We start from the raw sequence: 22,639 nt of genomic DNA on the forward strand, positions 1-22,639 counted from the left end.
AGAGGGTAATAAGATTGTGATATTATCATTCCATGCTGAGCTAAATTAGATTTTTTTCCCCCACAACTCATAATGTACATGTATGTATGTTGTCTTATGTTCACAAGATACTACTACTGTAGTGAAATATTTACTCAGTCAGACAACACAACCAATCTGTCACTGAGAATGGGGATGGAGGATTAATCTAGATTTAGGTAGAAGCTCAGAGTTTTAAGGTTGGATCTTAATTATTTTTTACATTATTCCAGATCTTGGCCTGTATGAATTACAATATCCAAAGTAGTACTAAAAAATACAGGTTTTTAGGTGTGAAACTGCAAGGCAAAAAATGTTGCTCTTCATCATTTCTTCCTCAGGAGCTGAAAACAGATACCTGTCCAGGTGATCTTGAGTATCATTTGGACAGAAGGCCTGAATACCAGCTCTCATTTTTGCAGCTAGAGAGAGAAAATTAAAGGCAAAAAGTCATCATTGCATAATTTATCAAAACATTTTATTTTCTTGAACAGCAATACAATATGTCACAGAAATATCACAGAGCGATTTAAGACAGGTCTGGCTCAGGTTTTCTTGAATGTGAGTTCTTTTGGAAACAATAAGTGCAGCATTAATCAAACAAGTCAAGAGGGAAAAAAGAGCATTATTACATCCTCCAAATAATACTAATGAGGACAAGACACAAGAAACCTTGACGCCATTTAAAGTCACATCCCTAAGAGTCTCTGAAAATTTGTCAAGAATTACAACTACAGCTAATGCTCATCATATCATCATAAAACCACTAATGCCACAAGATTATGAATTTCATACAATGGAAAAAAATGTAAAAAAGAAAAAAAATCTTGTTTTTATCCTTTAAATACAGTACAAAGACATCATTCCATTTCTTGGTAAACTGTGGTGAAATGGTTCTAAGCACCAGATGGTTGGTTGAGTTGTATCTTATGTTCATACATCATTATATGCTGTTTAATGGGGGGGCTTTGAGGCAAGGAGGGGTCTAGCACCATGAATATTAAACCGCCACCCTGATTGCACTTCCCCTATCCACACACTATGACCATACTACACTTTTAAAATACCTTGTAGCCCCTTATCAAGTGAAGCCTCCTTTGATATGCAATAAATATATAAGAAAACAACCATTTACAGTATAAATAATGTCACCATTTACAATTTTCCATTTTCTCCATATTCCAAACAAAAACAGAAACTGACAACAAAAAGAGGTATAAAAGTGGGAAAAAAATCCCCATTGCAGTAATTTAAACTAGAGAGGATATTTTCTGCATGTATAAGAATTAGCAACAACAAAAAAACAAAAAAAAAAACAAACAAATGACATCAACAAATTAGATTTTTGATTGAGAACAAAATGACATAAGTCTTCTAGTAAACCTGAAACAGATACAGTATGTACATGAAATGGTGTGCACAGACTAAAGGGGGCACAGGTGTGATCTGAAACTGGTCAAGGAGGGGGGCTTCATTATAATGGTTATATAACAGTGAAATCAAACCTCCATTTATATTGTCAAACAGGCCTATGTGAGGAATAGCAACATTCTGTGTAGGAATCAGAGCTGCTGAAGGTACTCCGAAGTAGACCTGTTGACCAAAATGATCACTATGCCCAAGTGTCTTTGTGAGGTAATTTAAAAACACATCATTATGTAGAAGAGAGCACCAAGAAGTTGAGCTTTACACAGGAAAATGTCTTGGATGGTAAGTTTCTGGGTCTTAATTAATTAAAAAGGCAGGAGGTGGAAATTATGTACTGGGGATGTAACAGTTGACGGTATGACGGTAAATCGCAGGGAAATTTTACGCGATAAAGATTACTGTTTATGTTTGAATTAATCTCATTATCTCGGTGGATTATCGGGATATGTAATAACAGCCTCATCCAAGTCTCGTGAGCAACTCGCGACTGTGTCTCGTGTGAATACGTAGCTTGTAATGTATCAAAATTTCCATATCGTTACATCCCTAATATGTACATAACAAATCTGGGATAAAAGAATTGAGAAAAATAAAAAATAAAAATCAATGGACTGACATCTGGTCCTCTCTTGTAATAGTTATGTTCCTGTGCTCGTCTTCATCTCAGCGTTGAAAATAGAATGGTTCCCATGGCAGTGCGTGGAGCTGAACCTCACCAGGCCAGATGTTGGGGGAAGAATACAGACTGCTCATCTGTTTTACCTCACTGGTTTTTGCATTGGAAATGTGTGATTGTGTAGATCTTTGCATGTGTTACTTTACAGCGCACTTCATAGACACACATACTGATGGTGACTTCCCCCTCTCTCTGCACTCTTGTCTATGCACACCACTGTGTATCCCATAAATTCATTCACAATTTACAGTTATTTATTTTCTCTGTCATCTAGAAACAAGAGCATTGCAACAAAAGAGGTATAAAACTGTGACTTTTCTTCCCATCCAAAAAGTAAAAACAACACTACAGTATGTCTGTTTTCTTGTGTATCATACAAACCATAATAACCACCATTTTACCAGACTTGTGAAAAAACCAGCATAAAAAAAGTCAGATTTTTCCATTTACATGTTTGATTTCCAACTAAGAGTGAAACCATATTAGTCCTCTAGTAAACCCGTATTTTAGAGAAACGCATAAAACTTTTTGACTCATTTTCTAATGCTTACATAAAACCTTGTTTGTGTTTGTGTTTTATCATCTAATTTTCTCTCCTCTAAATACAGTTCACAAGGCCAATGTGGTGTACTTCTAGGCTGGTAAAACTTTTTCAGTATCTACCGAGAATAAATAAGATCGGAATAGCACCTCAACGAGTTCACAGACAGGAATTACAAATGCCAGCGTTAACCTGAATATCAAACAAAAACAGGAACCAATACAATGCCAAATGTGACAATCAGCTACTTCTCCTGTGAAGTGATTCCCCTGCTGGTACAATAGAATCACAGCAAATTCATGGACATATAGAATAACTAGATTGGTGTAAAAAATTCTACTTGAATTTGCATAAAAGTACCTGAATCAATACACAGAACCGGCTACTTGACGCTTTTGAATCACAGCAGTGTCCGTTGAAAATATATAACCTGATTTTCAGTGCTAGCAGTGCTCACATTGACTTTTTTTTTTTCTTTCAGTTTTCTGAAATGCTTTTCGTGAGAAGAACCAGTCTAGTCATTCTATTTCAAAACACACGTCCAATCTGCAGCTGGTATGGGGAAGACAGTGAGCTATAGTTGGACTGGCTGAGTATCCATACCTTATTGTGTGATGTAAACAATACAGAGTAAACGCGATTGGCTGATTGAGAAAGTGTTGGCGGGAGCAGACTGCCTCGGAGACAACATCTGTGCTGCCGTTAGAGTTTTGGTTATGGCTGAACGATGTGTGGAGTGGAGCAGTCCTCACTTTGAAAGGGGTAACGGAGTCTGAAGGAGGGAAACAAACAAAAAAAAAAAGAGACAGAGCTCAGGTGACCATGTGGAAGAACTACCAATGCAGCATGAAATATAAAGATTGCAGTATGTTTAGATGTAGCAGTGGCATTTGCGGTGTAATGCACTTAACTACTTCAACTAACCACGTTTCTTAAATGGTTTAACATAAGCCATTATGTGTGCAGGACACCTGTCAATCACCTAAAATGTATATTTTTCCACATATTTGTCTGCATGTTCCACAATATATTTTCTGTAACTACTGAAAGCATAATGGAAGATTTACACACTGTATATTACCAAGCAGCTGCTGGCAAGATTTCATAGCAAACTTGTTGGACATGTTGAATAAAGAGAAAAGAAAATGATCTTGGAGACACTTGAGATTTACAGCAGACACGGTCTCTGGTCCACCGCTGTGGACAATTAGTTTGAGTTCGTGCTTAATGACAGTTTGATAATCATTTCCCTGCTGTGAGCAGAAACTGTTTCAGGCAGGAATTTAATGTCTTCATTACGCATTTGACGGATGACAGGAAATGGGAGGGGGGAGTGGCGGGACATGTATTGGGGCTCCAGCTGGACTTTGTAATTCATAGCTGGCTGTTCTGAAAAATGTTTCTCAGTGGCGCATTGGCGATTTTACATATACCTGAAAAACAAAGACAAGTGCAGGCAAAAGAGGATTTGTTTCTTAAAAGGGATGAAGAGGGCCAAGATACATGTGTACTCGGTGACAGCTATAAAGAAATTAAACCATGGCGCTATGGCCCAGACTTACTATCGCTTTGCACCTGGCACAAACCCTGTTTGGGGAATAAAACTTTAGTTTAGTTTAAAATTTAGTATGTTAACTCACACTGGGCGAGAGGCTGTATACATCCTGGACAAGTGGATGGTCAATCACAAGGCTAACAATGAGAGCCGGACAACCAAGAACGCGAGCACTCACAACTACAGTCATGTTAGAAGAGGACTTTGGGGTGAAACTGTATTATTATAAAATTGTAAAGCAACACTGACCACCACAAAGCTGTCGTAGGTTCTCATCAGCTCCTCTATTCGATACTGTTCCAGCACCACTACCCCCTCCAGCTTTGAGCTCTTGGCTCGGGCACAGTCCTCGCAGTGCACCACGTAGGTCTTCTTACTGCTGTCATCACTGGTCACAAACAGAAGGTCGAACACCTCCACCTGTGCACGCACAACTTTGGCACTGTGGTTCATAGAATATTTCTAATGCATGAAAAAGAATAACTGAAGAGGAACCTACATCACACTCATTGCAGTAGTAGGCTGGCTCGTCCTTCACACGGCCCTGGTAACAGATTTTCTTCCCCGAAGCTACCAGCTGGTCTCTGAGAATCTGGATGTGCTTGATGGACTGCATTAGACAGTATCTGAAAAAAAAAAAAAACAGGGAAACAGAATGGAAGAAGTTAGCAAATGTTTACTCAGACAGACTTGCACAGGCAAACATCTTACTTGATCATTTTGAAGGTATCCTCATCTGTGATCTTGATGGTGCGAGCCACATTCCATGAAACGTGAATCATGGGAACAATCGATTTAACCTTCTTCACTTCGTTCCACTCGAAGCGCTCCAAGGCTAGTTGATACTGGTATGCTGGGAGAGAGAAAAACACAAACAGTGCTCAGGCTGACAGAAGGCAGTGTTCTTAACAGCATATTTAATCAAAAAATTGAGGAGAAGAATACCTGACAATCACACTAAAAACTAGGCTACTGCTTTTTTTCTTTACATGCTTTGTTGCAACTTACAGTTGAGTGGTCCCACATTCCAGGCGATGTTGTTACACCAGCCCACTGCCTGGACCCAGTGAACAGTTCCTGCATTAATCCACACCAGGTCACCTGGTCTCTGAATGAAGCGGTACACAGGGATGTTGGAACTATAGAGATCCTCTAGGACAGGCCACCAGGACCCTGTTAGGTAGTCTACTCCATGCCTGTGGGAAGCAGTTTGCAGTAAAGCAGCTTCGTCTACACACACACATTTTTGCAAATTCTGTGGATAGTTTTAACAACCTGTATACTCACTTTTCACAGAATTTGTTGATCGCCTCCCAGTAATGTTCATGGACTGCAAACCACTCACAGTCACCGGGGCCAATGTTGATGTTGACAGAGCAGAAGTTGTTGTTCTCTTGATGACCTGATGAGAAACAGAAGCAGTTTATTGATTCAAATATTCTTACAAGTACCTGACTGTGGCATCTGACACACACTGACCTGGCGTGCGGCTGCCTGGCACCTTCATATAGAGCTGGACAGTGTTCATGCCCAGGATAGTGTGACCAACGAGGCTGAGCATGTTGTTGCTGGACTCCACTCGCATGAAAGCTGGCAATTTCAGCAGCTCCTGCAGCTGGGGCTTCCACCTAGTAACAAAACAAGTAATAACAATTATAACAATAATATGCATAATAAACATTACAGGTAATGTGATGCAGCAGTGACCCTCAGAGAGTTGGACCAACCGTTAAATCTTTCTCACCTTTTAGGGTCAGAAAGATCGATGTTGGTACCGAATTTAATGATCTTTTTGGAAGATTTCTGCTCTGGGCTGTGGGGAAGAGTCAAGTCTGAAATGATTATTGTTTACAAAGTAAAGCAGGGATTTCTTCACACAGTAAGGTCAGGATTTTGGGCTAACCTGAGTGCGCTGGTAGCATAAGCTGGCTGGGCTTTTCCAAAGGCAGGATCACAGCTGGCTTTGTTTGCTGTTGGGGTGGGATTGCCTTTACCATTGGCGAATGATAGACCTGATGAGTCTGAGGTCTGCTCTTCCTCCTCCTCATTCTCACTCTCCTTCTCCTCCTATAACACATCTACATGAGCTTAGCTGACAGATGAAAATTAAAACAGTATTTCACACTTATTTTCCAAAGTTAGTCCTAGACAATGACACCTGGACATTAAATCCAGATAACTGAAGGGCTGAAGATGAAATGAAAACTACCACAGAGGAGCATTATGCAAAAGTTTGGGCACCCAAAGCAAGGTGAGCTCTCAGATAACTTTAATTAGAGCAGCTTGTCCATGTTGATTCAGGGGCTAATAACAACACATAATATCACCATAACAGTTCAAATATGTGTGTCAAGCCTACAGTGGGAAACAAAACAGCAGTGGATGGAGGCAGCTGAAAATATCACTTGTCGACCAAGTTAAGCTTGTTGAACGGTCAGCTCTATACTCACGAGTAATGGCATAGTTATTAACTCGAGGAAAACATGATGTTTACTTCACCGGAGGACATGTTCTTCCCGTCGCTGCTGCAGGTTGCCATCGTCACATAAAACTCTGTAAGTCCTTCTAGAGTTACAGTTTTCTTATTTCAACATGCTGTTTACCTATAAGAATTCCTGGTTGAGGTTGAAAATACTGTTATGGTCAGACGGAGAGCATTTTCTCTCGCTCACTTATCTCAGATGCTGAGAAAAAATGACCTGGTGCTGTAGCTAATTATTGTAGGTAAAACCATGGTAGAGGAAAGTAGAGGAAAGTTTGAACAGAGCTGTTACTTATCTATCTATTTAACATCCCAAACTGTCAAGAGTCCTTTGGATATATGTTCCTATGTCAGATTAATGCACTGCTCCTCTGTACGTCTATTCATTAATGTGACTGCACTCTCAACACTTGCAGTGCTGTGCTGTAAGTGATATGTTCGTGTTACTAGGTCCAACATCGACAGACTGCCAACTTATCATGTTGAGGAAAAGCATCATGAGGGTAATTCACACATGACAGCAACACGTTCAGTTTCCACCAGATTGATGGAAAGGGATCAGATTAATGTGAAAGAAATATATCATTGACATTAGAAAGAAAACAGCAGACAAAAGTTTACTTTACTTAATTAATCATAGACAGTGAACATATAAAAAGCGCGTGGGTCTCTACGGTAAAACTGCACTGCAACAGTAATCAAGTTAAAGAAGATGACCTGTAATTAGTTTAAGAGCACTTTGCATTCAACTGGGTGCAACTGTGTAGCTTACTTAAGTGCCTTGAGATGACAATTGTTGTAATCTGGTGCTATATAAATAAAATTGCATTGAATTTAATTGAAATTGAACTGGGCTGAATTTGTTCACGGGGAGGATTCTTGGCTGAGACTATTTCTCCGGTTTGATTTTACTAAGGTGAAGATAGAATAAAACATGGTACGAATCTATTAATAATGTCCTCAATGGCTAACAATTAAAGAGTGTGTTTGTATTTGGCATGAGAAAAAATGTTTACCTGCAGACTCTCCTGGAAGCTGGAGGCCTGGTACTGGGCGTATTTGCCAATGGTGGTGTGTGAGCGGCTGCTCTCACACGGCCACGCCTGCAACAAGCCACTTGCATTCCAGTTTTCATCGGCAGGTTGCTGAACCTGGGTCCTCACTTCCACAGCATGTTCCGAATTGGCCTCGACCAGAGACTTGGTGGAGAATAGACCAAGGTCTCACAGAGGGATAAGACAGTAGAGTTACTCATCGAAGACACACAAACGTCTAAACTCTTTTTAGAATTTCAGCTTTTGCATCATTTTTCATTGTAGATTCATCAAAGGTTAAAATTTTTAACACACTCTCAAATGGCTGTTGCTTTTCCTGACAAAAGTTATATTTGGTACCTCATAAAAGGAAACTAAATAAAGGGATAAGACACATTCTGATATGGAAAGTTGACAGTGATCACGTGGCTGTGGACTTTTGGCTCTGTATGCTGCCTTGTTGATACATTGGGAACAGTTTCAAGACAACTTGGAACCAAAGCAATCGTCACCTTAGGTTTGCCTGCTCCAACTTCTTATTTGTCGATTTTTTTTATTCCTGTGATTCTAGGCAATAGCCTTCATAGATCTTTTATTGTTGAAATCACTCTTCTTTATCTTTCTCTGCCTCTTGCACAACAATTTTCAGTAATAAACTAAAAGACCGTACAACTTGTGAAAAGAAAAGGAAACATTTAGTTTGATTATGTCAACTGAGATGACTGTGTTGTATAAACTTACTAAGGCGGAGGGAGCCAGCAAGGCCTCGGATGACCGTGACAGCATTTTTGGGATCAGTGCAGAACTGCAGCAGAACTGGAGAGAAAGCATCCCTCTTGCTCTCCAACTGCAGAAACAGAAGAGTACAACCATGAACCACTGAACAAAGGAGAGGAATGAATTGGTTCTGATACATTCTGATACAGGAAATTGTCTAATCATGTTGCTTATGGCTTAACCTAACCAAACAGCAAGTGAAACTCAAAGGCAATCTTGTCTGAATGAAAACAAGGAAAGCAAAAATCGAGTCTCATGTTTGTTTGCTCTGTGACTTTCATCCATATTCCCCCCAGCCACTTTATGAGGACCATGTCGCTTTTTATAGGTAAACTCTGCAATGTCTAACATATCTGCAGCCTGTGTGTCAGAGAAATGACACAGATGATACAAACATAATGCATGCTTCTAGGATATATCACAGGCTGTGGCAAAAATAGAAGCATTCAACGCCCAAAAAATAGCAACAGCAGGCCTAATATATATATATATATATATTTTTTAAAAGGTCAGTATGGCATCAGTAACATTATGTCTGTACAAAACACAAGTCACAAAGTCTTCATCTTGGCTAATTATCTAATAGTTTAGCTTGGGGCCTGAGTGGTGGACAGACACTAATGAGTGTGCACTCACATAAATGCTTGGTGTTGGAGGGTTCAGCTTTTCCCGAGGAATAGGGGTTCCGATGGCAATGTTGGGTTTAACAGAGAAGGCAGGAAGCACGTATGACTCTTTGTATTTCCCATTCACCCGCGTCCCCCTAGAGGAGGGATAACAGAACAACAGAAGCCCACAGATATCACCATTAGTGCTGGAAACTCAACAAAACAGTAGTACCTTTGTTGAAGAACTCACTTGCATGCTCTGATCACTTCAGTGGCTGTGTTTTGGATGGTGAGTTTGGAAAATGGGATCTTTTGCTCCTCCAGCTCAGATATGTTGAATGTTTGCCTTCCTGCACTGTCCATTTTAACCAAGAGGATCTTGAGCTCCTTACACAAACCCATGGATAATGCTTTCAGTTTCAGGGGGTCCACTGGAGCTACTGAGCAGGGTGCTTTGCTTGCTGGCGTGGAAGCAGCTGACTTGGATGTAGGGACTGCTGCAGCTGAGGTTGAGTTTGAGGTGTTGGTGTCTGACCTTTTTTCTAACTCAACAACCTCTACCTTCCTATTTGTTGATATCTTTACATCAGCATTCCCAGTGTCCAGTTTTCCTCTCTTGATGTCTTTGCCATGTGGGGGTTGATTTTCCTGAGGAATCTGGCACTTCATACTGTCTGTGAGAGGTCTGGGGGAGCTTCTGGAGATGACTGACATGGAGGATGAAACGTTTCTCTCCCCCAAATTCTTCATTTCATTAACTTTATGTTTGACCTTGCCTTCTTCTGTCTTAATCTTAATCTTGATCTCCCCTGCTCTTCCTACATTCACAGCTTTTTGTTTTCTCTTCCTGTTTGTAGCGGTGCGCTCTGTGTTTTTGCCGTTTCCTCTCTCTTCCTTGGTAGTGACAGTAATGACGCTGGTGAAAGAGGCTGAATGTGCTGTGGTCACTCTCAGCTCTGCACTCAGTGATCCCTCTAAAAGAGATGAGTTTGTTCTCTCCAGGAGGATCTCTGCATCCTTCCCCTCCAGTTTCTGTTTTGTATCACCCTCATTTTCTTCCCTCTTTTCCTGCACCTTGGTGTTGGTGTCCGGCTCACTCAGATATGGCAAACGGTGAAATTTCAGAAGTGAGTCTGAGGTAGTGTGAGTTGGTGATTGATTACTGGATTCACAGGATGACGTGGGAGTTGAATCGAGAGAGAGACCCTGGGAGATCTCATGACAGTTGATATCTGGGGCCATTGTAAGACAGGATGAGTATTTCGGTCCTCTTGTAGGACCCCCACCGAATGGACCGCCTCGACATGTGACCCTCTGGCCACCAAGGAAAGTAGCGAGGCTCTTAAAGACATCATCCAAACCTGTTTTATGATTCTGAAGCTCACTGAAAAGCAAGTCAGAAGTTTTCTCGTCACTGTTCATGTCGTCTTCATTGTCTTCCTTTGCAACTTCTTTGATTGCACAAGGTAGATCGCAGACTTCAGATGTGCTGTTGCAGGAATAATCATCAGGTGTACCCTCACAAGAGTCCTTATCCAGGTCATCATTGCTTTCACTGTCAACAGGAGGAGGTGAGAAGCACTGGGTGGGGCTGGGCTGGAGGACAGGCCTACTTATCACACCCTTTTCAAGCTCTTCTTCATCTTCTTCAAGATCTGACACAGGAGAGCCCTGCCAGCTGAGTACAGGAGGAGTGTTGGCAAGGTTGTCCCCCATTTCCATCAAATTCCCTAGCACAGCCACAGGCTGAAGGTCTGGGGCGCTCAGAACCCCTCTCTGTCCACCTTCTTTGCTTTGGATGGGCTGCTCTAAGCTAACCGAGCACGTGGTACTGAGAGGAGCCAAGGCCTTACATACAAGAGAAGGGAATGTGTCATCAGGCTTTGTTTTTGGTCCAACTTCTGAGAGAAATGTGATGTTGCTGGTCTGGTTGGGGCTGATGTTGATTGTGAGAGACTGTATGAGCCGCTCCTTGACTGGCAGTCCTGGGGCACTAGTGGGTGTTTTTTCATGCTTTGAGAGTGGACGCTGTGAAGTGCGGCCGGGATGAAGAGTTTCTGTTGATGGTCTTTTCGATGTCTTCCCTGCTTTTTCAGTCCTTTCCCTGTGCTTGTGTTTGGGGGGTACCCGGCCTTGACTATCTGGGGACAAAGATGGAGCCTTAACTTTAGTTTCTCCCAAAAAGGAGGATACAGAGATGGAAGAAAACACTTCATTTTTGGTGACTTTAGTCTTCAAGCCTAATTTTCTTTCTTTCTTAATTGTTTTATCTCTCTTTCTTTTCTTCTCACTCAACCTTGTTTCCTCCTTCTTCTTTCTCCTTTTCCTGTCTTCATCCTTTCCATTTCCTTTGTCAGCATCACTTTTCCTCTCTCTTTTCATCAGCTTAACTTTTTGTTTGTACTCAGTTTTTTTGAGTTCCTCTAACTCCTCCTCAGGCTTGTTTGCTCTTGATTTGGCGAGAGGAGACCGTTGTGAACAGAGGGAGTTCTTTCTGTGTTTGGTATCCGAAAACCTGGCTTTTGAACCAGCGTGAGGTTTAGGAGACGGGGCGGATGCCAGGCTAGGTCTCGGGTCGTGACTGGGGCTTGCTTGGAATTTCTGCTGTTCACTGAGAGCAGGACAAGATTGTTGACTGTCTGCTGAATCTTTTCTGCCACTGGGCATGGAGTATGAAGAGGGACTGGAGGGAGCACCTGGACTGGTGGAAGTGGAACCTCCATCTTTAGGACAGTCGATCATAGCTGAATAGGGAGGAGGTTCTGCAGCAGAATTCTTCAGTAGGGCTGTATCTCTTGAATTTCCTCTTAGATGAGTGCGCTCAGTTTCCTGCAGATTGAAAGTTATGTCAGTTTGAATATTTGTTCAGGGAAATACATTCAGTCTTAATCGAGCAGTGGATGTAAATAAAGCGACCGCTCTATTCAAATGTTTAACTCTTACTGTGCTTTGTTTGTGGTGATGGCTCCGCGAGTCCTTTTCCTCCAGGGGGATTAAAGGGGTGTTGTGCTGTGGGGTTCTGGGGTGGCTTGTGTGCCGCTGATGGTGGTAATGATGGTTTTGCTGGCTGTAAGGCACACGGGTGTGGTCTGCTGGTGAAGCCGAGATTCTCCGTTCGACCTTCCCTCTGTTACTGTGATGTGGTGGTCTCCCGCCGCAGCTCTGGTTTAGAGGTTCAGAGTTCCCAAGGCCTTGGCCTCCAGCTCGCAGTTTAGAGGTTTCCTGCAACATTTCAAAACCAATGATGTAAGGCAGTGGCAATATCTGTAAATTCTTGATTCAATTGAAATGATCCTGTAAACTCACCGGTTGCTGTGTGGTTGAGGTCCTGTGGTCAGAGTGGTGGCAAGGACCTGCCCTGTCATTAAGAGCTGCCCAGTCATCTTGCTTGCAGCGATGGTGGCGAGGTGGTGATGGGGCAGGCAGAGGTAAATGCCTTGATCCAAGATGAGATGACTAAACAGAGAGGGATAAATATCCTGTTATACGAGACAAGACTTGGCCAATAGGTGGTGCTGTTGCACAGAAATAAAACGTTAAGCCCAGATGAATGGGCTTTATTTAACAAATTAAACAAAGTTTGTTGCACTTTACCTGATCAGGCCCTGATTCCCTTCTCCTTTTAGCTGGACACACATCCCTAGAAGTTAGATGGTGCTGTGGGGGAGGACTGTGCTGGTGCAGCTGCTCTCGTCGCTGGTGGAGGGCTGGCCGTTTCCAGGGTCCTTCTCTGTTGTTTACCGACCTACCAGGGAAGCTCCTGCGGCAGTTTGAGGAGGCCCATCTGTCCGGTGGGGACTGCAGTTCCCTGTTGTTGCGATTCAGACGAGGATCCCCATACTACAAAAAAACCATAAAAACTGTTAGGATAAATAAATCATAATTTCCCCGGTCGACGGTTCTCACCACAGAGTTTCTGACATTGCCATCCAAATCTGTGTGGCGCTGTCCTGGCCCTGGTAAGTAACCGTTGTTGGTGCCAGCTGGGTTGCTGAATGAGCGTGTGGAGTTGTTGTGCCAGTTCTGGGCCTCAAACTGCCGTTCTTTGCCATCCCAAACTCTCAGTGGCAGCTGTCGGTGTCCCTTTGAGATGCCCTTGTCCTGGATGTAGTTCACTGTTCTGTCCCCCCTAAGAAGAAAAAACCTGAACTCAGCAACAAGTATTAGGTTGCAGACAGGGATTCAACACAATTCTGTCACAGTATGAAACAAATGTGACTTGTAAATATATCCCTGATAGCATGATGTGCTGCATAGTGCAATTGCTCAGGTACAGTTAAGTTTAGCTTAAAAAAAGATTTTCACCTGTTGTAAAGACGACTTGATAGTGGATGATGTGACTGATTGCGCCCATCTTGGCATCTGCTGCAAATAATTAACAGAAAATCAATGTTGTAGTATTACTACTGCACTTCTTTTGAAAAATAAAACAAATCTTGGAGCATTGACCCTTCTGCTCATGGCTACAAGTTGGAAAGATGCCAAACAATGTTTTCAGTTTTATGTAAATCTATAAATTTTTTTTTATGTCTCAGCCATGGGTAACTTGCTGTTATAGCAAATGTAATGTAATAACAGTCATGTTCATTTGAGCTGGTGCAGCTGAATATAAGTTACACTGAAGCTTGTTTTAACTGCACCAGGGTTTATTCTCTCAGCTGCAACTCAAATAAGAGCTTTTCATAAATATGCTCATCAGAGTTTCTGTGCATCAGTCGGCGCCATAAAGTGGTGCTTATCTTGAATTAGCCTAGACAACCAAATGCTGAGCTTTCATCTGCTGGAATGACCCATGTTGCGGAAGTTGTTCCACTACAAGTTTGTGCAGACTTTGATTTTTTCTTTCTAAACTCAGCAACACCCCCTTTGACAACAAGGTTTATTGTTGTCTTAATGAGCATTTGGGTTGGCATTCGTGACTGAAAGTAAGTTCATATCAGCATCATACGTACAGTCATGGGAAAAAATCTTACTACACTACAGTACACCTGTAAATGGACCGCTGTCCTATTAAAAATTCATTGTAGACTGGTGCCAGTTTTGCTTTGTTGTGATGGTGCTGCTGACCTTTGTGTGTGGCTCCAGGGACGACCATTTACAGGCGCCCATTGTCCTCTGTTAGGTCCTCCAGCTGGATAGGAGTCCCATGTGTTACGGCCAGAGTAGAGCTCTGCTGAGTGATACATGCAGCCTGAAATACACACATCACTTTATGAGAATAGTGTCAAACTGTGGGATCTTATCAATCAAATCTGCAGAGCCTGACTGACAAAAATAGTCACTTTTTAAATCTTACTTCTATTTCACGCTATAGCAAGTGTACAGTAGATTCATTTGTTGACATTAACTTGATAGTACTGCATTGAACACCCTTCATAAAGTACTTCTCTGACAACAAAAATAGAACAGAAACAGAAACAAATTGTCTGTGGTTACCAGTCTTGGTCTGCGTTTGGGAGGCTCTCCACACCTGAGAGCAAGAGGCAGTCTGCAGACAAAACACATAAGAGCCGTTCTGTACATATGGGTACAGAGACAGAGAAGCATGCAACTCTAACCATGTCTTCACAAAACAAGATCTGGTTCTGGCTTGATTAAAAAAAAAAAGAGAGAGAGAGACTTTTATTATGTTAGCCTTTGACTGTGATCGATCCAAACCGATCTATGATTTTCTGTGTCTCTTGTAGATTAATTCCCCATGCTGTATTTTCTGCTGCACTGTATCTGTTCAGTGGCCATATCATCAGTCAGCCAGAGCAGCACTGTGCATTCAGTCCCTCTCTAATCCTAGCTTCCCAGCAGCCACCACAGCCGGTGGCCATCCAGTGACAGAAAAAAAAAAAAACCCTGTGGCACTAAAAGCAAGGACCATGGCAACCTCACTTAAAGAACAAAGACGAAAACAAGCTGCAGTAGTATTTTTCTCAAGCTTTCCTTTAAGCCATTACTACCTATTTTACTGTCAGACCTAGTGGCAGATGTGGCACAAATCAACATCAGATATCCTCATCAGGGGCTTGCTCTGACCACCCAGTCTCATTGATTTTATGCAGATGCAAAGTCAATGTACCTACCCTAATACTTACCATTTGCTTCAACTACATCCATTTACAGAGGAGTAGCGAGCTCCTTTGCTGCCCACTGAGCCACTATTGTAAACCTGTACGAGGTTAAATGTTTAGCTGGTTGTGTCTAAAGTAGTTACTGAATCACATTTTTAGCTCTTTTTTATTTGAAAGGATTTTTTCATGTTTAAATCACAAATGTTGCACAAAATCTTTCCACTGAGATGCCTAACACTCTCTACTGCTGGTAATGCGTTTTGGGTGAAGTGTGCCTTCTTTGTAAAGTTCCACTTTGCAAACTGATGAGAACACTGCTGTACAGCTGATGGGCTGCACCAACTCTATGCATTTGCTCCCCAAAGCTATTTATAACTTGTATAAAGACGAGAGGTGCAAAATTTCACCACTTCCCTCATGGAGCATTTTGTTGTAGTGCACGTTTGTTCCGCAGGTTTGTTTGTGGTGAGACTGTTGCAGCTGTGCTATATTGACCTTTTCGTGAGTGCTGAATGAAATTAAGTAAGCAGCCTCTCAGAGAGTCCATTTTCAACCAGTTGCTAGAGCAACTGAAGCCAGACAGTTCTTACTGCAGTTGCTTCAGGCTTTTTAGACATAACTGCTCAACTGAGATGTATTTTTAGAGAAAAGAGAGGACAAAAAAAGGCCTACATTCGCACGCAAACATACATTGCTAAATAACAGTGAAATAACACTGCAAAGCTTCATCTTCATGCAGCCATCTTTTATGCTACAAAAATTGTGGAGAAGACATCTTAAAAAAAAAAAATTTCACTAAAACCTGATGTTTTAACGATGAAAATCACCTCTTAACATTGCAGCATTTTGTTCTTCAAAGCTTCCTCTGATGGGGCTCATGAATGCATGATTTGGGAATGCATTTTGTGCCAAAAAGGCAGCTTGTGTCAATATCACTCTGTCATCAGCTTTGAATTGTGACAAAGAAGTGCACTGTGAGCTTAATTCCAGCCATTTCAACTTGTAAACTGTGCTGCAACTGGGAGTGCTGTTTTACACTTTCGGACAAAGCGTTGCAGTTACCGTGTGTGGAACCCAAAGCTGGCTAGCTTTTGAGCAACACTAACACAGGCAGCAGATATACCATCTGTTGTTGACCCTCCCTGCTGCACACTGGAACACACACTTTTGTTACAGTGTTGTTGGGGGAGCTGTCAGTCAGCAGGAGCTTAAAATTGACTCTACACAGCAACGGCTCTGTTCTTCCAATATTGAACCCATGTGTGCAGGGTTAATTCAAGACATCTGGAATTCAGCTCTGAGGCCAAATGATGTCATGAGCAAAATGGGTTAAGTTGCTGTTGAGTAAACTCTCTCCTTCACAATTGGACAACCTTTAAGAAAGAATGTGCAGTGCAAACAGTCTGTAAGCATGTGTTGTATAAATGCTGTTTGTCTTAAATAAGGGTGTTCGTTTTAAGATATTAGAGAGAGATATTGATGCACAAGCAATGTTTTGCAATGATTTCTTTCATTTGTCACTACAAAAGTTGAAGTCAATGCATGCTTCCTTCCTCTCTCTTTTCACCAAGCAATCCCTTGTCATACTGATCCTGTTTGCTGTGTGTAAATATGTCAAATTCATTGAAATATTATATTACGTGTATGCATATGCACTCCTGGAGCCAATCTTACCTTTCAGTGACGACTGAGAGAGAATGAGACTTTCTGGTCCAAACTTGATGGAAGCTACCAGTCAGGAATAGCAGGACAGCAGACCCGTGCAGTCTCAGATCGCTTTAAATAGCTGAGCTGGCAAACACAAACAGACACACATAGTAGAGAGCTTGAGGAAATACCACAGCCAGTTGGTGCACAGATGTACAAGACAGAAAGATTTTATTGTTTCAAATCAAAAGCCAGTATTTTTCCTCCATCCCCCAGGTATAGCTGTAATTCTCTCCCTTTCCTGTTCTACATCTGCCCAACAACATCTGCACTGTTACAAAAATGACTCCTGTAGACAAAGGAAGAGAATGAAATGAGCAGCGTTTGACAGGCTTGCAGGCATTCTCTCCTCCTGTCTTTCCTCATGGCCCTGCTGTATTGCTTCACTACTTGTTTCAACAAGGCTCCCAGTTTTTTTTTTCCTGATACCCAATATCCCAGCCTCTTGCTTTCTCTTTTAGGCTCTGCCTATGCCTCACCCTCCCTTTTCTCTGCACGCTGTGTCCTTGTATCCCTGGCAACCGATGATATCATTTAGTCCGGAGCTGGAAGGAAGGCCTCCAGCAAGGAGGGGAGTGTTTGCATTTGTGTGGGATTTTGACACGAAGAAAGAGGGGGTGGTGGTGGCAGTCTGTGGGATTTAAACTTCCGCGTCTCACTCAGTCTTTAAATGTCAGCAGCAGTTAAACAGCAACTCTGAAAGCTCAATAAGAATATTCATCAAGCAGGGAGGAGCTGCAAACTTTGCAATTGGTGTCACACCAGTAGCATCACATTCCTGCATACCTCACACTATGATAAGAGCTGTAATGAACCCCAGCAGATGTGCACCCCCTGCTCTCCATGTGAGCATTGGAGTATGTAGTAAGGCTACAGTTCCTACACCATAAAAGGAAGGATGGTATGCACCAGGCCAGTCCTTACTCTGGTTGCTCAGATTGAGGGGAGCTGTGAAGCAACAACGTACAGACAGACTGGACAGAGACTGCATAGGCAACCCCCTCCCTGACCGCATGCACATTGGTGATTTTATTGGATGCAGGCCTGAAATAACCTCAAATTCACAGAGAAAAAAAAACAAAAAAACAAAAAACGTACAGTATGAGCCGAATATCAATCATATTTCTAAAAATAAAGTCCCCACATCCCTGCTTGCCTATTGCTCTATCCCCTTCTCCCTTTCTGTAATAGCAGCTTCTCCCGGCGTATGCTCCATAAAGCACAGCCCTCTGAGGGGTGCTGGAATGTACCAAAGCAAGGTCAGGAACAAGAGAGGGGGGTGTCTGCTGCAAACAATGCAAAAATGTCAAGCTTTTTGTGAACAAAGACAATGAAGCAGGTTGTCAGGTTTGTGGAAGACAGAGCATGCTGAGTTTGTGTGTGTCACAGACAGCTACGTTGTGAGGGGAATGGTAGCCTAGAAATGCACGTTCAGGTGGTTACCTAAACTGGTAATCACATTAACTGAAGGCAAACACTGGGTTAATGTGAGTGACATTCAAGCTGTGTTTATTCTGTTACAATCAACTCAGAAATTAATGTGTGCCACACATGGAAGTGTGATTATTGAGTCCATTATTTTATTAGAAGCTGCGCAAATCCATAAATCTTTGCCTGGAATGTGTTAAAAAAAACTGAGCTGAGCCCTCGGTGGAGCCTGTAGTCCCGTGCAGTACGTGACACACTTCAGACATTACTCTGAATTAAGGTTAATCATTGCACTTGGTTACACTTCCTACTGTACACTTCACAAACGCACAAAAAACATACACACGGGCCGAAATTCTGCAGTTAATTTTTCAAGAGAGCGCAAAACAAGTGTAACCGCAACAGTTCCCCTTTCACTACATCCATCATTTTACATCGCTGCTCTTGGCTTGCTGTGAGCCTGCACGTGAGCTTGCGTGTGTGCGTGCGTGTGTGAGAGAGAGAGCTTCATGCATGAATGTGCAGCAGTCTGCAGACACACACTGCAGTATGTTCACACAAGGCAAATCATTCAGAAACAAACAAACAAAAAAGACGCACAGAAACGAACACTGAACGGACAGGAAGCGATAAAACCCACACCATCTTTTCCCACCCTGCACAATGCATGCAGTATATTTCCACGCAATTATAAAAGCACACCAAGTTCCTCCTTTGTAGTCCTCTTTACCTCCAGTTTTTTTTTTTTAGTCTTTGGTCCACGCAGCCCTCTGCTCCCCTTTTCCTCCCTTTCACTCCTTTCCACCTTGTTTTACCCGATCCTCTCCTCTGTCTCCTTTCTTCCCCTCGCCTCCTCTTCCTGTTTCCACTCCACTCTCTGATGCTCAGGCACTCATAGCAGCACAGACCCGACACACGTGCAGAGAGCGACGGGGCGGGCCGATAAGCTGCCAGTCTGAAGAAGTGAGCCAATGAGAGGCGCGAATGGCTTATCTATCACACTTTGCAGGGAACAGGAGGAGGCAGCAAGAGGAGAATACAGCAGACAGAGAAATAAAGAGGGGGTCTTTATTTCACTTCCTCTTTGTGTGTTTGTGTGTGTAAATGAGTTGGAACACAGCCAGTACAGTAGAAGAGATATTTCAAATATGTCCACAGCCGTGAAATAATATTTGATAGCAGACACAGACATTTCCCCCGAAAAGCATCACTGCATGTGGTTGTCAGTTATTTTGCTTTGAATATAATATTCTTTGGCATCATAGACTCAACTGTACAAATGGCTGCCAACACTGTAACGCTTTCCGTTTTCTTGTTCTAATATCCGTCTCAAATCCTCTTAAAACAACATGTTAACGTATACGAATGATATGTAATGATGGTGCTTTTTTGCATTAAAGCCTTTTCTGATGAAGTGAGACAGAGTGAAATGGTGACAAGAGGGGGCTGCCAGTGTTAGCTGAGCTCAAATGTCAAGTGACAGGATAACCAGCGTAGGAGGGGCTATAACTCTCGGTTCACGAGGGAGGGTCTAGTCTCTGTAACACACAATGCAAAACCAGCAATCACCCCTCCGCTCATTTCACCCTTCAACGGCCAATAAAAAGCAGGCAGGTCTTTTAAGGCCTGGGAGTGCAGAGAGGGGCTGAGACGGAAGGAGAGCTGATGAGAAGCCAGACATATAGAGGAGTGAAATGGTAGAGGCAGACTGGTGGCACATTTCTCTCTTTTTTTAAAAACCTCTGAAGTGCCTTAGCAACAGCCCCTAATCAGCCCAAATTCTATTGGTCAGCGCTCAACCACACGTGGGCCAATCAGCAGGCTTTGGTGCAGAACTAAGTCGGCGCAGCTTCAAAGGCCATAATATTTACTAAATTTCGCCCCCTGGTGGCTAAAAGTAGACATAGCACCCAACCCTTTATAGTTTTCAAGTTGAATAAAAACGAAAAAAAAAAGCTGCTCTCCTTGGCATGTGCTAAAACACTGAAGCAATTAAACACATACAGAACAACACAGCTGTAAGTAAAAGTTATATTATAGAACACCGAATCCATGTTGCAAGTGCAACTTGGCGATGCAAGAAAAAAAGCAATGAAACACCGCTTAATCTCTCGGTTGGGTCGCGGGGGGGCTGGAGCCTACCCCAATGGTCAGAGGCGGGGTCCATCCTGGCCAGTCCATCCCAGGGCAACACAGAGACAAACAACCACACATTCCCTCCAAAGAACAATTTTAGAGACACCAATTAACCTAACATGCATGTTTTTGGACGGTGGGAGGAAGTCGGAGTGCCCGCATAGAACCCAAGCATATACGGGGAGAACATGCAAACTCTACACAGAAAGGCCCCAGCCGGGAGTTGAACTGGAATCTTCTTGCTGTGAGGCGACGGTGATAATCACCACGCCACCGTGCAGAAAAAAAAGCTTGAGTTAATTTTTGGTACTGAGTAGAGGTATTTTTCTAGAGAAAAATTATAATCAGTCAAAAAAACAAACAATAATGTACTGTCCTACATCAAAATCATAGTGGTAAAATCTAATTTGAAATATACAGCTAACAGGGTGTTTTGTCTTTTCTTTTTTTTTTAAATTGGAGTGTTTATGTCTTATTATGCCTCTCACAAGAGACAGGAAAAAGGAACCAGCCAACAACAGGCCTACACTGCCTCCATGTGGGCAACATTTAGTATTTCATATTTACATGTTCAATGATATAAAAAGGGCAGAACATGAAATAAACCTCATCAGACAGTTTATGTATTTATTTATTGTTTGGTATATGAGTGGTGTTAATGTGAATGGTAGATTTCAGAGTGTATTGCACTGAATTGTTGAAATGGACGGGAACACACTGTCATTAATTATTCCTCAAAATATGCTATCAACTTCTGTTATTTGTAATCAAATCTCTTGACAGATTGGTAGATTCCAAGAAGCAGTGGGAGATTACCAAAAGTCAGCCTGAAATGTCTTTAAAATTAGTTCTGACTGCTTCTTCAGTGCTACTCTGTCATATAACTATGGAAGGTTCTTATTTATTTCTGCATAGAGTCCTGTGTGAGTAATTCTCCAATTCACACAGATCCACTTGACATTAACAAACACACAGACCTGCAGTCAGGTAGATGGTCAAAACACGACCGCATTATGTTTAGTTCACATTATTTACTTGTCACATATAAAAAAAGCTTATAGGATTAATTACTATTCCATGTGATAATCTATCTTTTCTTCATCAGTCCTGCTTCCAACGAATGTATGAGGGAAACTAAAACTTACTCCAAGGACAGTTATGACCAGTTGGTACATTTTCTATTAAACAACTGACAAAGAACATTAAGCTGAACAGCAGCAGAACATTCTCCCTCCCCCTCTACTGAAGAGCAGCAGTGGGCAGCTGAGCTGGGTCTATACTTGGTCTGAATTTATAATTCTAATTGGTAAAAATGCTGACAGCTGAAAAATGTCTGTTCACATAACTGCATCATCAGCCCAGGCTACATAAGTTATGATTGTCATAACTCAAGATTAGATCAGAGAGGCAAGCTGCTTCCAACAACACTCCGTCACTCAAATTGACTTATTAGGGCAGTGAGGGATTGTAGCTCGAGCCAGTCTGACAGTTTACATTTGCATAGGCAGACTTTAATAGAGAGCAGTATAGTACAGCCTCAAACACTCGAATCATTGATATCGGAGCAGTTGTAATGTAGTTTGTATTTCAGACCATTTAGATCAGTGGTTTCATACAATCTTTGCCTCAGCAACCCAAATGTGGCTTTGTTTATGTATCTATTAAACAGTTTCTCAATCCCATTGGACCGTTTAAGCTACTTACTAATTATGTTAGACTTGGTTCTCATAATAGATATATCTGGAAACCTCAGAATAAGTGTGGAAGTACCCTCTGGCACAGGTCACTTTGACAGAATACGTGGTTTGATGGCTGGATATCTCAGCAATCCTTCTATTTGTGTGGTGGTCAGTGTAACCTCCAGGCAAAATCATGAAGACGATTGTTACAAGCAGTGCTGGAGACATAACTATGCTGATCCAAGATGTCAGAAATTGGTAGACAGCAAGAGAAAGAGAAATTTGGAATATAGACAGAGGACTTTCAAACGTAAAAGACACTTTCAGGTAGATTAGTTACTGTGTTTACAGTGAGCTTCAAAATAGGTGAAGAAACCATTTGACATTTGATATACATCTTCTTCAATGCAAACCTATGTTGTTTCTTCCTGTTCCTAAGTATCGTGATGAATAATCTGCAGTTTAAGCATTGTTTTGCTTCTTGTTTTACTACTGGTAATAAAAAATC

At 42.0% G+C, this 22,639-nt stretch overlaps 1 protein-coding gene across 4 annotated transcripts; it reads right to left on the reverse strand.

Annotated features, from left to right (window-relative positions):
* Window positions 1-479: 479 nt before the first annotated feature.
* Window positions 480-19,221, reverse strand: kdm6bb (lysine (K)-specific demethylase 6B, b). Of its 4 annotated transcripts, none has more exons than XM_072375117.1 (22): window positions 19,047-19,221; window positions 16,856-16,972; window positions 14,556-14,607; window positions 14,187-14,310; window positions 13,425-13,481; window positions 13,041-13,248; window positions 12,714-12,959; window positions 12,426-12,575; window positions 12,063-12,341; window positions 9,370-11,948; window positions 9,148-9,274; window positions 8,476-8,581; window positions 7,717-7,922; window positions 6,122-6,285; window positions 5,963-6,031; window positions 5,698-5,846; window positions 5,506-5,620; window positions 5,227-5,414; window positions 4,930-5,071; window positions 4,718-4,844; window positions 4,468-4,638; window positions 480-3,435 (listed from the first exon to the last, which is right to left on the reverse strand). In XM_072375117.1, exons 4-22 carry the CDS (start codon window positions 14,303-14,305, stop codon window positions 3,412-3,414), a joined length of 5,226 nt encoding a protein of 1,741 aa, XP_072231218.1. In that variant the 5' UTR covers window positions 14,306-14,310; window positions 14,556-14,607; window positions 16,856-16,972; window positions 19,047-19,221; the 3' UTR covers window positions 480-3,411. The 4 variants fall into 4 exon arrangements, with proteins under 4 accessions (XP_072231218.1, XP_072231216.1, XP_072231217.1 ...); XM_072375115.1 differs by having other exon boundaries at window positions 13,425-13,484; XM_072375116.1 differs by lacking the exon at window positions 16,856-16,972 and having other exon boundaries at window positions 13,425-13,484.
* Window positions 19,222-22,639: the final 3,418 nt, after the last annotated feature.

Source organism: Leuresthes tenuis, unplaced genomic scaffold (genome assembly GCF_036924035.1).
Source record: "Leuresthes tenuis unplaced genomic scaffold, fLeuTen1.0.hap1 SCAF_21, whole genome shotgun sequence".
NCBI lineage: Eukaryota > Metazoa > Chordata > Actinopteri > Atheriniformes > Atherinopsidae > Leuresthes > Leuresthes tenuis.